The 14,706-nt window shown below is 35.7% G+C and overlaps 1 protein-coding gene across 1 annotated transcript in view; it reads left to right on the top strand.

Annotated features, from left to right (window-relative positions):
- Positions 1–2,194: 2,194 nt before the first annotated feature.
- Positions 2,195–14,706, top strand: part of LOC112012155 (uncharacterized) — a 17,188-nt gene continuing 4,676 nt past the window's right edge. The window contains exons 1-12 of the mRNA XM_024044534.2: positions 2,195–2,653; positions 3,200–3,337; positions 3,510–3,589; positions 3,716–3,799; positions 5,671–5,758; positions 6,308–6,468; positions 6,617–8,606; positions 9,293–9,603; positions 9,876–10,191; positions 10,339–10,494; positions 10,725–10,866; positions 13,792–13,868. Of these exons, the coding sequence (XP_023900302.1) occupies positions 2,477–2,653; positions 3,200–3,337; positions 3,510–3,589; positions 3,716–3,799; positions 5,671–5,758; positions 6,308–6,468; positions 6,617–8,606; positions 9,293–9,603; positions 9,876–10,191; positions 10,339–10,494; positions 10,725–10,866; positions 13,792–13,868 (3,720 nt within the window). The 5' untranslated portion in view covers positions 2,195–2,476. The remainder of the gene's footprint in view (positions 2,654–3,199; positions 3,338–3,509; positions 3,590–3,715; positions 3,800–5,670; positions 5,759–6,307; positions 6,469–6,616; positions 8,607–9,292; positions 9,604–9,875; positions 10,192–10,338; positions 10,495–10,724; positions 10,867–13,791; positions 13,869–14,706) is intronic.

A 14,706-nucleotide genomic window follows, 5' to 3' on the forward strand; every position in this document is an offset into this window, starting at 1 on the left:
GTCCTTCAGTAGAGACGGACGAGATGGGTTAATAAAGAGCTAGACCTCGTCCATCATTATTGACGGACGAGGTCAATTCACAGCAAGACTAAGCACCCTTTCAACCAAAAGCTGTATCGCTCAAGTCTCACGCAGTTTCTGAAGAGGTAACCCTTGTGGCAGTTAAGGAAGTTATCCACTGTTCCTTCAGTAGAGACGGACGAGATGGGTTAATAAAGAGCTAGACCTCGTCCATCATTATTGACGGACGAGGTCAATTCACAGCAAGACTAAGCACCCTTTCAACCAAAAGCTGTATCGCTCAAGTCTCACGCAGTTTCTGAAGAGGTAACCCTTGTGGCAGTTAAGGAAGTTATCCACTGAATCCTCCAAACTCTACAACGATTGGTAGAAGTAACTGATTTCTACTGCTATATAAAGGCCTGTCTCTGCAGAGGTAAAGGGATCTTTTTCTTTTCTTTCTCCTGAGAGAGGATTTTAGAAACGTAAAAGCACAAAGTTTTCCTATCCTCCAGTTTTCTAACTTTACCATCGGAGAATCAAAGGCCGGCCACCACCGGTCTTCTCTGCTGACTTTCTTTGTTCTCTCAGGACTCATCTTACTAGATCAAGAACATCCGGAGACATTCCAGCCCATTGACTCCTTAGAATTCCTTTGAATCTATCAGAATTTCTTTGGAAGTATTATAAATAGTCCATTTGGTAATAAATATTATATATAATATTTAACAATACAATATTGGAATGTATTATTTTTATAATTTTATATTCACTCACATAATATAATATCAATTATAATATAGTTATTAATTATTAGTATAAGCGTAAAAACTTTTTATCATGATGTTTTTACTATAAATGGGAAGATAATAAATTAATTAAAAGTAACTTGTCAACAAACTTGAATTTGTTTGACATGAAACTGGACCAAACTTGAAACATATAATCCAGTTGTTGATGAGCTCAAACTTGGATAGTTTACAACACTATCTAAACTTTTGTCTCACTCTTATTTGTTGAAAACTTCGACTAGCTGGCTACTGTGATATTATTATAATGATTTAAATCTAGTTTATTGGGGGAAATGAATGGGAATATATGAAATTTAACTTAATTTGAGATAATCATGACTCTCAAGAAGAAGAGTGAGAAAGGTGAAATTTGAGAAAAGTGAAAAAAAGTTTTAGCTGGTTGTCTAATTCTTTCTAATTACCAGTATAAAAATATATATTAGTTACTTGTAAGAGCATTAGTATCAGGCTTGGTAAACTAAAGTTTCAACAAAAATTTAACTAAACACAATTAAAATGATGGTGCATCAAGCTCAACAAACTATAATTAAAAAAATCTCTCTCTCTCTCTACACACACACACACATATATATATATATATATCCATACACACAATGAGGATTGGTTGCTCATAGTGGAGTCGGCATCTTGGTGAAGCTTGCTGTAGCCATGACTTTCTCACTCAACATTACGACTGGCTCCACTTATCACCACTAGCTTGCTTAGGTTTATTTTTTACAGTGGCATATTTGGATTTATCCGTGTGGTTGTTGCTGGCAGTGGGTTGATTTTTGTTTGGGTTAATTTTCTAGGATTGGGTTTGAGTTGCTTGCAGATTTAGGCAAAATTGGGGTGCTTTTTGTTTGGGTTGCTTGAGTTGATTTTTAAAAAGAGAAAAAAAAAAAGTAATATGAAAATGACTAAAGATAAAATATTGATGTTGATGTAATTGTTTGTAAACAGTAGATTAACTAAAATAACAAAAGTGAAATTTTTGGGTCAACTATGCTTAAAAGTAAAATTACATTGAGAGTGATGCTAACACCAACACCTTTATTCCACGTTTTGTAGCAACTAACCTTGTTCAATTGTTGCATAGAGTTACAAAAATATAATGCGTTTATTTCACACTCAGTTATTGCACTCAACTGTACACACTCATTGTACGGTTATGTGCAACAATTGGTGTCCAATAGTGTTTTTCCTACAAATATATACCCACTAGGACCCAATATCTAACAAAGCCAGTTTTCCACTTACGTCGACTTGTGACAGAACAGTAGGAGTAGGATTATGACTTAACAAGATTTTCATGATTCATGATCCAAATAGTCAAATACACCATATTTTTTATTACCGTTTTTCTGTTTTGAACCAAATTATCCAAATTTAACTTCAATGCTCAATACGATAATACAACAACTCTCACTCTCTCTCTCTCTCCCGTGACGTTCGTATGGCACCACATGGAATTGGAATCCATTTACACACCTCCTCCTCAAATACAGAAACGCAAAAACAGTACCTAACTTCTAAGAGATAAAGCAAAAGCCTTTCCTTTCAAGTTTCACAGTACACAGCCTTATAATTCAAAAATTAAAATTATATCTAACAAACAAACAAACAAACCCTAGCACGTCTCTTCTTCTTCTTCCCCTAAATCAAAGTTTCGAACCAAACCGTCAATGGCGGTTTCAGAGGAAGAGTGTTCTTCCGTCAAGTCCCGATCGTCTTCATCGGCCTCTAACAGCGCCACCACCACTCACTACCTCGCAAAGTGCGTCCTCAGAGGAAGCGTTGTTCTTCAGGTCCTCTACGGTCACATCCGCTCCCCAACTTTTCTCGATGTCGTTTTCGCCAAGGTCACTTTTTTCTCTTTCTCCTTTTTTTCCCTCTTGGTTTACCTAACTTAGTTTTTGCTCCATTTTGATTCAAATTTTGCTTTGCAATCACACACTATGCCGGTTTGATGAAGAGCTATAAGATTGGAATGCATGGCTTTGCTAGTGTGTAGCCTTAAGCTTTTGTAAAGTTTTGATTTTGATTTTTCTTTGCTTGTTATTTCACTGAATATGTAAAAGTTTTTATGGTTTCTTTTTTGTATTAAGTAATCAGCTAAACAATAAATAAGCATACTAACATGGTGTGAAATGAGAGGATTGAAAAAAAAAAAAAAAAAAAAAAAAAATATACTAACATGGTGTGAAATGAGAGGATTGAAAAAAAAAAAAAAAAAAAAAAAAACCTCTAAGCTGAGATTTGGGATCAGTCTCTGATCTGCTTTGTCTGAATGAATTTTTGGGTAGTTGGTTAATGCATTTAATTTTGTTTTATGGTAGTGGAAACCTTTATCATATTCGTGTTACTAGCTTAATCCGACACTGATTAGTTGATGGCGTTTTGTTCAGGAGACCTCCATAGAGTTGGTAATAATTGCTGAAGATGGAATTGTACAATCTGTATGTGAGCAGCCTGTATTTGGCACGATTAAAGATATTGCCATCCTACCCTGGAACGAGAAGTTTGGTGCAGCGCAAAGCCCACAGGTATGTTGCTTAATCCCCTTGTGTTGAACTTGTTATACGACATATATGCTACAGTCGATTCTTTTTTTCCTTTTTTGAAGAGAGAATCAAATATATTAAACGAATTAAGTTTGGGTGATTGAAAGTATTTCTCTAGGGTCTGAATACCATCTTTTATTCTTCTCTTTTGTAGATGCGGGGTAAAGACCTTTTGATTGTTATTTCTGATTCGGGGAAGCTCTCATTTCTCACATTTTGCAATGAAATGCACAGGTTTTTCTATTTTCTTGCTCACTTCCTTGTGAATGTAAGGAAGTGCTTTGTTACCTCTTTGTTTGATTTTTTAGGCTAGGTTACTACATTCTAAGCTTTCTTACTGTATATTGATTGTTGACATAGGTTTTTCCCAGTGACACATGTTCAACTTTCTAATCCTGGAAACTCAAGGCATCAGCCTGGAAGAATGCTATCTGTTGATTCCAGGTAAGCCACTTTTGTGGCTGATTGCTTAAGCCTGTGCACTTTGTTTTCTCATGTTTTCCTTAAAGTTAAAATTTTTTTTTTCCCCGTTTGTTGGAATTGATTGTAATGCTAATGCGCAATATGAGAAATTGGTACTTACTGTAGAGTACTACTATAACATTCCATTTGGGTACTATCTATGTGAACTAAATTTTGTGGCGTTGGTCTTTTAATTAATTGGGCAATCTCTGTGAAAGTGGCCAAACACATGTGCATGCATGGTTTTGGGTGATAAAAAGTATTGTGAGTAACTGCTTATGTCAAATACATAAAAGCATTGAAATGGTTTATTTTTTATTTTATTTTATTTTTTAAGCAATGGACCGATGGTACACAGAGAAGATTTGAGGAGCTGGGGTGAATGCAGATTAGGTTAAATTTATAAAATTTTGTATTTCATCAAGGATCAGTATTAAGTCTGTATCTCTTTGTACTATTGATGGATTAGCTCAATAAATTAATTGAGGAGGAAGTCCCTTGGTGTATGCTTTTAGCAGATTATATGGTTTTAGTGGATGAAACTAGAAGTGGAGTTAATGCCAATTTAGAAATTTGGCAAGACACTCTAGAATCTAAAGGCTTTCAATTAAGTAGGGCTAAAACAGAGAACATGGAATGTAAGAAGTAAAAGTAGAAACAAAGATGAAGGGGTGGTAAGACTCGATGGTCAAGAGATACTAGAGAGAGATAGAACTTCCGATATCTTGGACCAATAAATCTCAAAGATAAAGAGATTGAAGAATATGGGAATCATTGGATAAGAGATTGGTGCATGAAGTGGAGAAGTGCATTAGGAGTAGTGTGTGATCGTAGAATACATATTAAGTTAAAGGGAAAATTTTATAGACTGTTATAAGACCGGCTATGTTTTATGTTACTTGATGTTGGGATGTTAAGAAGCAATATATTCATGAAATGAGTTTAGATAAAATGAGAATGTTAAGATTGATTAGTGGAAATGCCTCCTAGGCATGAGGATAAACTGCCTAGCTTGTCAGAGGTGAAAAGTCCCAGGATTACTCGATAACTGGTTCTGGCGAGTGGGGTCAGTTGCTTGTAAGAGTTTGATTAACAGTGAGGATTGTTGTACAGTATGCTCTGCGACGTGCAGCTAATCTGAGTGAAGTTTTCCTATGTCATAAAAAAAAATAAATAAATAAAAGATTGATTAGTGGAAATACATAGAAATATAGGATTTGAAATCATGAAATCCGTTTAAAGATAGGGTGAACTCTGTTGATGAAAAGATGAGGGAGAGTCACTTGAGATGGTTTGGTCATGTTCAAAGGAGAGTGACTAATGCACTGGTAAAAAAGAGTAAGTTAATTCAAGTTGAAGGATCGAAAAATGGTAGAGTAAGTCAAAAAATAACATTAGTAGAACTAGTAAAAAATGACATGTCAATTGATGAAGTGATAGAAACTATGATTTCGGGTAGAATTGAATGGAGGAAAAGGATGCATGTAACTGACCTTGACTAATCTATTGAGGATCCATAGCCAACCCAAAATTTGGGATTGAGGCTTTGTTGTTGTTATTGCTGTTGGTGATGTTCTTCTTATCGAAAAAGTGGGGAAAAATAAAGAAAAAGAGTCTTACTTTTTATAGGGTCAATATATGGACAGTTGGGCACATGCTTTTTGTTTAAACGTTGTTTAATCAACTGATATTGGGTAGGAAACCAATTGTTGGCATGGAATTAGAACTCAAACTTCCTTGTTAATATGTTTGTTTGTATTTTCTTTTCTCATCCCTCAAGTATTGGAAGGAAAAGTATATGGAGTTTATAAAGATTTTCTTGAGTTCTAACTTTTATGATTTTCTTTTTACAGTGGCTGTTTCATTGCTGCTAGTGCATATCAAGATCGCTTGGCTTTGTTTTCTGTTTCAACGACTGATGGCAGCGAAATTATTAATGAGGTTAAAAATATTTTGACTTGCTCCTGTTATAGATAGTGATTTGTTTTTCCATATGGATAAAAGAAAACCATATGAAATTACTTCCTTGTCCTTAAATAATTGTCGTCGATTTATTTTGGAACTAACATTAGCTGCTTTCCCACCTACTTAAGATTATGAACTTTTTAATATTACCTAAATTTTTCATTGAAAAGTCAAAAGGTATATCAGATTGTTTTAATTGATAATTGAGCTTTTGGTCCAAAAGAGAGAGGGAAGGGAAGTCCGCTACATAAGTTGTACTCACAGCTGATTTAGCTACCCTTGGGATTTGGTATATAACATTATGTATGGTAGATGTGATGCAACATGCATTGTAGAATATATATACATGTGTGTGTGTGTGTACTTTTTGACAAAGGGATGAGTTCTAGGACATCCCAAAAAGGAAATTTGGACACTATAATTTGGGAGTGGAGGGAACATTTTGTTTAATTGACTCATTTATTCTGTTGACATGAAAATTTCACGCGGAGTTACTTAGATGTTCTCCTGTCTGACAAAATTCAGAAACTGATTTATCCTCCTGAGAATGAAGGGGATGCAAGTATTGCCAAAAGCGTCCATAAAAACAGTATACGTGGCACTATATGGAGCATGTGCTTTATTACACAAGATTCCAGTCAACTGAGTAAGGAGCATAATCCTGTACTAGCCATTCTTCTACTTAGGTATGGCAATTGAGTTTGTATTCATAGGGGAATGAGGTCTTGTTTTTCATTGTTTATGTGGCTGTAGGATGAAATTATTCTCTATTTCTATTCTAACAATGTTGTGCTAAGTTAAATCTAATTACGAACTAAAAATTTGGAACTGCAGGCGGGGAGCAGTCTCGAATGTACTGCTGTTGTTGGGGTGGAATATTAGAGAATCTGCTATACATGTTATTTCTCAGTTTGAAGAAGCTGGACCCCTAGCACATGATATTGTTGAAGTTCCTCACTCTCGTGGATATGCCTTTTTGTTCAGGGTTGGTGATGCTCTCTTAATGGATCTTAGAGATGCTCACAATCCTTCTTGTGTCTATCGAACAAGCTTAAATTTTTTACCTAATGCAGTGGATGAGCATGCTTTTGTCGAAGAATCATGTAGAGTACATGATGTTGATGATGAAGGTTTATTTAATGTTGCTGCTTGTGCTTTGCTTGAGTTGAGGGATTATGATCCTATGTGTATAGATGGTGACAATAGCAATGTGACTTCAACCTGCAAACATGCGTGCTCATGGAGTTGGGAACCCGAAAATCATAAAAATCCAAGGATGATTTTCTGTATAGATACTGGAGAACTTTTCATGATTGAAATATTTTTTGATTCTGATGGTCTCAAAGTTAATTTATCAGAATGTCTCTATAAAGGTCTATCATGCAAGGCACTTTTGTGGGTTCAAGGCGGATATCTGGCTGCGCTTGTGGAGATGGGGGATGGGATGGTCCTGACACTGTCAAATGGAAGACTGCATTACACAAGTCCTATTCAAAACATTGCACCAATATTAGATATGTCAGTTGTGGATTCCCATGATGAGAAACATGATCAAATGTTTGCTTGCTGTGGATTAGCACCAGAGGGATCGTTAAGGATTATACGTAGTGGTATTAATGTAGAAAAACTATTGAGGACTGCTCCGATTTATCAAGGCATAACTGGTACTTGGACAGTTCGAATGAAAGTAAATGATCCTTATCATTCCTTCCTTGTGCTATCATTTGTTGAGGAGACCCGGGTACTATCGGTTGGATTAAGTTTTTCTGATGTGACTGAATTAGTTGGTTTCCAGCCTGATGTCTGTACTTTGGCATGTGGCCTTGTAAGTGATGGTTTGCTTGTCCAGATTCACCAAAATGCAGTTAGGCTTTGTTTACCCACCAATGTTGCTCATTTTGATGGTATCCCTTTGTCCTCTCCAGTTTGCACATCTTGGTTTCCAGATAATACAAGTATTAGTTTGGGGGCAGTTGGACATAATATGATAGTTGTTTCCACCTCTAATCCATGTTTTTTATTGGTACTTGGGGTCAGATCGCTATCAGCTTATCATTATGAAATATATGAAATGCAGCGTTTGAGATTGCAAAATGAAATATCATGCATTTCTGTACCTCAAAAACCTTTTGAGCAAAAACAACCAAGTTCTTTCATCCCTATGGTAAATAATAGTGCCTTTCCATTGGGAATCGACGGCGGTAGAACCTTTATTATTGGGACGCATAGGCCTTCAGTGGAAATATTGTCCTTTATACCTGATAAAGGTCTAAGAGTTCTTGCTTCAGGGATGATTTCATTAACTAATACCATAGGAACTGCTATAAGTGGCTGCATTCCTCAAGATGTAAGGCTCATACTGGTTGATAGGCTTTATATACTATCTGGTTTGAGGAATGGAATGCTGCTTCGATTTGAATGGCCTGATCCCTCCAAAATGTCTTCGTCAGAATTTCCTAGATTACAATCTATTAGTTCTTTAGTAAATATAGGTACTGCTTTAACAGGTATTAGAGTGCCAGCTTCTTTTAGCCCACAGTTTAGTGAAGCAAATATATTTGAGAAGACAAATGACCTTCCAATAAATCTTCAATTGATTGCCATTCGTCGCATTGGCATTACACCTGTATTCTTGGTTCCCCTGAGTGATTCACTTGATGCAGATTTAATTGCTCTTAGTGACAGACCTTGGTTGTTGCATACTGCAAGACACGGCCTCTCTTATACATCTATCTCATTTCAACCGTCGACACATGTGACCCCTGTATGTTCTATTGAATGTCCTAAAGGAATCTTATTCGTTGCGGAGAACAGTTTACATCTGGTGAGAACTCTCTTCTTTAGAGTCATACTTTGTGAAAAATTGGCTTTCAATTTTAAGACTATTCTTTTCCAGCTTGTTGAAACTTATGTCTTCAATTACAACTTTTACTTAGAAACTTTTATTTATAAATTTTCAAATTGATATGTTTATTATTATTATAAATTTTCTTATGGATATCTGGTTATTTTTTGTCCATCAAGTGATGTTTAAAAGTGTATTATAATTTAAAGTTGATATTGGTTGAATTTTGAGTCTTGCTGCTTCCGTAGGAATGTTGGAAATATGAATTCAACCTGGGTTTTGCAATTCATTATTTACATTAATGGATTTTCCAAATGGATCTGTAATAATCTTTGGGTTTCATAGGATTATTGGAATTAAGTTGTAAATTTGAGCTGGGTTTTGTGCTAATAAGTGAAAGGGATACGTATTAATTTATTGTCAAGGGCTGCCTCCATAAGTTCCATGTCCAATTTTATATTGAAAAATAAAAAAGGAAATTTAAATAAGGTTATATCTTTCTATCTTTTCGTCTCTTCTTCCTTTCCTCCCCACTCTCTCCCCCTTTATTTCTTTTGAATATGTTTGAATCAAGTTGTTAACAATGTTTTTCTCTCAGATTTGGACATGTTGCTACTAGTCTGCATGGTGCACTAACATTTATGATCTTGATTTTGTCCCTCTAGGTGGAGATGGTGCACAGTAAGAGGCTTAACGTGCAGAAATTTCATCTTGGGGGCACCCCACGAAAGGTCCTATATCATAGTGAAAGCAGGCTATTGCTTGTAATGAGAACTCAATTGAGCAATGATGTGTGTTCATCCGATATATGTTGTGTAGATCCTTTGAGTGGTTTAGTGCTATCATCTTTTAAACTTGAACCTAGAGAAACAGCCAAATCCATGGAATTAGTGAGGGTTGGAAATGAACAGGTCCTGGTGGTCGGTACTAGTCTGTCTTCTGGTCCAGCCATAATGCCCAATGGTGAAGCTGAGAGGTATTCATCTGTCCCATGCCCATTTTGGTCCCATTCTGTCACAATTTTAATTGATTGAGATTTCTGTTTCTTTAATATGGAACTGCTAATGTTTTCTCCTTTGCTAGAGTGCTTAATGGCTTATTTGTAAATCATAGTGATGGGTGTTAAAAATTAATGTTTTTATCTAACTGGGCTTCCTGGTAATATGTATATGTTGATTGGAAACGTGCTTCTTATGTCATATCTTTAGTTCCGTGCACGTTATATTTAACTGAATTTTTCTTTAACAGTTCCAAAGGCCGTCTTATTGTCCTCTGTCTAGAACATGTGCAAAATTCAGATAGTGGATCCATAACATTCTGTTCAAAGGCAGGGTCAACTTCTCAACGAACTTCACCATTTCGTGAAATTGTTGGATATGCCACAGAACAGCTATCAAGCAGTAGTCTCTGTAGCAGCCCAGATGATACTAGCTGTGATGGAGTCAAACTTGAAGAGACTGAGTCATGGCAATTGCGATTAGCTTATTCAACCACATTGCCTGGAATGGTCTGCGCAATATGTACTTATCTTGATCGTTACTTCTTGGCATCTGCTGGTAATTATGTAAGTTGCTAAGTTCTTTTCTTTCTTTCTTTCTTTCTTCTGTGATTGGTTTTCAAGTATCAAAAGCTATGCATGCTTTTATGATGCTACAGTGAATTTTCTATGTATATGCCCTTCGCTGGTTAATATGTTGATCTTTTATCTCAGTTTTACGTATGTGGCTTTGCAAGTGACAATCCTCAAAGGATGAGAAGGTTTGCTGGAGGAAGGACACGCTTTATGATAATGTCTTTGACTTCATATTTTACTAGAATTGCTGTTGGTGATTGCCGTGATGGTATTCTTTTCTATTCTTACCATGAGGTAAGTGGTGAAGGTAGTTTCTTCTCTGTAATTTGGTTTTGACCCCGGTTAGCCTTTTTGCAAAATAAACATGGGTTGTTCTTGTAATGTGTACTTATATCTCCTCGTTACTTGTAGTTTTAGGATAATAGACTGACTATATGGTTTTGATTCTTGAAATTAAATGATAATGGCCTGTTGATTGTGTAATTGGCCCTGAAACTTACTTCCTTTGCTTTCTTATATGTTAGGATTCCAAAAAACTGGAGCAACTTTACTGTGACCCATCACAAAGATTAGTTGCTGACTGTATTCTTATGGATGTTGACACGGCTGTTGTTTCAGATCGTAAGGGGAGCATTGCGGTTCTCTCATGTTCAGATCATTTAGAAAGTAAGTATTAGGTTAAAACATATGTGCCATTACAAAAAATTTTGTTTTATACACCCATGTATTCTAGGTAATTACTATCTGATGTCCTGTTATCATGACTCTTCTCTAAACACTAATTCATTCAAGGTTGTAGAAGTCCAACTTTTACTTTTGGAAACGAAAGAGCACCACTATCGCACTTAGAAATGACTTTTTGACTTGTACCTTAGAGAATAAAATTAGCTTTCGTACATTCATTTATTAATAATAACATTAGAATATGTTTCCATGACTTTAAAAAAAAAAAAAACGTAGGGACATATGGGCCAATGAGCTCTTGCTCAAATGACATTTCCTCCTATTCTAAGAGGAAAATAAAGGTTGAGGTCTTTGGGTTAAGTCCCATTATATGCATCTGTAACTTACTAAGAAATAAATAAACGGACATTCTTATCATAAATAAATAAATAAAGGGACATACAGTACTTATGTATGTGGTACTTTCAAATTGTATTTCAAAAACTAGAGTAATTATTAGGAAAAATTATACCTTTCCACCCTAAACTATCATCTCAATTACACTTAATCACCTGAATTATTGAAACACATGATTGTTTGGTCATGAAACCCCCTGAATTATTTTTCCGCTCCGTTTGTTTGGGCAGACAACGTTTTTCCATTTTTTTTGTTTTGTTTTTGTGTTTTCCTGCATTTGTTATCTTTGGAAACAAGCCAAGGAAAACAAGCCTCATTTGTCTTACCCTCTCTCTCCTCTTTCTTTCTGTTCCCAATCTCTCCTCTCTCTCTCTGGGCAATGGGCAAGAAGACCAGGTAGCTCTTTTTTGCAGGTGATCGGCAGTGGTTGAGCCAAGTTGGGACCCAATGGCTCAATTGAGGGTGGCAGTAGCAGCTGGTTAAGCAGCCACCAAGTGTGGGGACTCATCAAAGCCTTTGAGCTTAAAATCAAATTTGATCTCCCCTGCCTTCTCTTCCACCCTCTTCGCTGCTGCGTTAGTGATCTAGAAATAGTTATAATATGTTGCTAATCCTGTAGCTCAAACCCTTTTCCCTTTAGACCTCCAAGCACTTTGTGTAATGGAGAGTGCCAATTAAGCTACAAAGCTATTGGCACTTTAGTGATCTTCTCTTTCAGATTTGCAATAGTTAAAGAGCCATTCATGTCAGATTATTTAGTGAATTATCTCCTACATTGCCTCATTGCTAGAGATGTGTGGAGTTTTTTATTTTACATGGTTTCAATTGGGTGATGCCCAATTCTGTTCTTGGCATGTTGGAGATTTGGAGAGGCACTGTGGGGCAGCGTGGGGTGTTGCCCCAACATGTCTCATGTGGTGCATTTGGAAAGAGAGGAACCGTTGAACATTTGAAAGAAAGGAAATTTTTGTGCCAAATCTTAGGGGCTGTTTGGATCATCAATTTCCATAACTCATAACTTTGTTTCTAGAACTCATAATTTAAAAATGGTGGGACCCATAGCGAGAAGTCCGTTTGGGAGCACCATAACTCTGTTTCCAACATTTTGTTTCCATTACTCAATTCTCTGATTTTTGAGTTTCCATAACTCATAACTCAATAACATTTTTGTAATTAAACACACATAGGGGATCTACTAGTCATAACTCAGCCACACCTTTTGACCAATCTACCTTTTTTTTTTCTTTTTTTTTTCCTTCTGATCAGCTTGTCTTCTTCAGTTCTTCCTTTTTTCTTTTCTTTTTTCCTTTTTCTTTCACTGGGTTCGGGTTTCTGGGTTACTTTTTTTTTTTTTTTTTTTTTCCTTTCTTCTTTCACTGGGTTCGGGTTTCTGGGTTTCAGCTTTTTTTTTTGTCCTTCTTCTTCTTCTTTCACTGGGTTCGTTGATCTGGGTTTTTTTTTTTTTTTTTTTTTCATTGGGTTCGGGTGATTTGGGTACTGGGGGGGAAAAAAAAAGCTACACCGAGTGACAGGTATGGGACCCACAAACAGTGTGAAAAATATTGAGTGATGGAAAGTGAGTGATGGTGCCAAATGGGTGTGGTATTTTAAAGTGATGAGTGATAAGTGATAAGTAATGAGTGACGGAAATTAAGTGATTAAAAAAAGTGATCCAAACAGCCCCTTAAGTTCACATTTTTGAAGACTCTGAGTGGTTTCTCACCTTTTTTACTTTTTCTACAAGTTTTCTGGATTTTGTAGGTCTTGGCCTGTCTGTGTGTGTGTGTATATATCTTAGCTTCTTGTTTTTCCCTATTTTGCTTGTATGCTTCCTGTGTACATAGTTCCAGTTTTAATGAAATTACATAATAATTATTATTAAAAAAAAGAAAAGAAAAAGAAAGAAAGTAAGCAATCACTTAGTGACTTGTAGGAAAAATTGCAAATTGAAGTTAGTAATTTTTTCTACATAGCTCAATAGAAAAAGTAACTGCACCATTAACTCATATTCATCTATAGCTTGCAATATGGCCATAAGTATTTGCTTCCTCTGGTTGTGGAATGTTAGTACGGCCATTGTTTCATGATGTGCTGGTCTTCTTGGAAGTGTGTATTACCAGATTTTCATGAGTCTAAAAGAAACTGTATTGAGAAGTAATTTGTATGCAATTTATGGTATGTCTATTTGTCTCAAGGGTTCCCGATCAGTAACTTCTCAAGATATCATCTTACCACCTTTGTGGAAATTGTTGATGATACACTGCTTATGGCTAACCTAACAAAATGGAACATATTAATTTCTATGTTGAATTTCAAATTGAGAGGAATCTTGGAAGTTATACTATAGCCACTGATTCATAAGTAAATGGGAATGAAAAACAAGTGAATACTTTTTCTTGAAATATTCATAATTGTTATGCTATTGGTTTACTTATCCTGTTTTTTCTTTTGTGATGTCGCTTGAAAAATGAGACTGCTAATTTTTAAAATTGTTATTGCTCCATGTCCCAGATAATGCAAGCCCAGAATGCAACTTAACAGTTAGCTCTGCCTATTATATGGGTGAGATAGCCATGAGCATCAGGAAGGTATTCCTTGAGCTTCCATGTAAAATCATTTAGTGATCTACAGTAATTTGTCAGTTCTATAGAATTTTGAAAGTAGAGGGTATGATTAGTGACCTACCTGGAATTGGCAAGGGTACTTTCCTCACCATCTTTGAAATTTTGAAGCATAACATGGGTTCTTTTATTCGATTAAATGACATACATTATAAGGAACAATTATCATGTAAATTCATATGTTTATGGTATTTTTGTGCCACACTATCTTTGAAATTTCAAAGTATAAAATGGTTCTTTTATTCGGTTAAATGGCGTACATTATAAGCAAAAGATTTATCATGTAAATCTATACATGTGATTTCTTTTTGGTTATTATGCAAAGATGGGATTAAAGAGCCTAAAACGATTTTCAATTTTCAGTTTGCGGAAAAAGAGTCTTATAGAGCCCAAAACGAATTACTAAATTTTGGTGTCATCCTGAAGGCTTTACATGAATTAGGGGTCAGGTCAAATAAATGTAGTATACAGCAGCATCTGATGGCCCCCTAAAGAAGAATAAAGTTTTCATCCAATTTAGTTTTAAGCAACCTGCTTTGTCATACGAACACTTGCATGTTGCTTTCAGTGCTGTCCATCATCTGGTCAATATTGATTTCCAGTGTCAGAAATCTACTAGAATCTTATCTATGATTAATTATGTGGGCTTAGAATGTAAATGGCAATCTTTGCTCCAATTTTAAGTTGGGTTGGGTTGGATTGGATTTAATGTCAAATAATATCACAAGTAATCATTCATTTGCAGATCTTCCGGATTTTCTTATTTATTTTTTGGGTACAATTCAGATAATCTATTTCACAGTCC

This window comes from Quercus suber, unplaced genomic scaffold (assembly GCF_002906115.3).
Source record: "Quercus suber isolate HL8 unplaced genomic scaffold, Cork oak 2.0 scaffold_106, whole genome shotgun sequence".
NCBI classification, from domain to species: Eukaryota; Viridiplantae; Streptophyta; class Magnoliopsida; order Fagales; family Fagaceae; genus Quercus; species Quercus suber.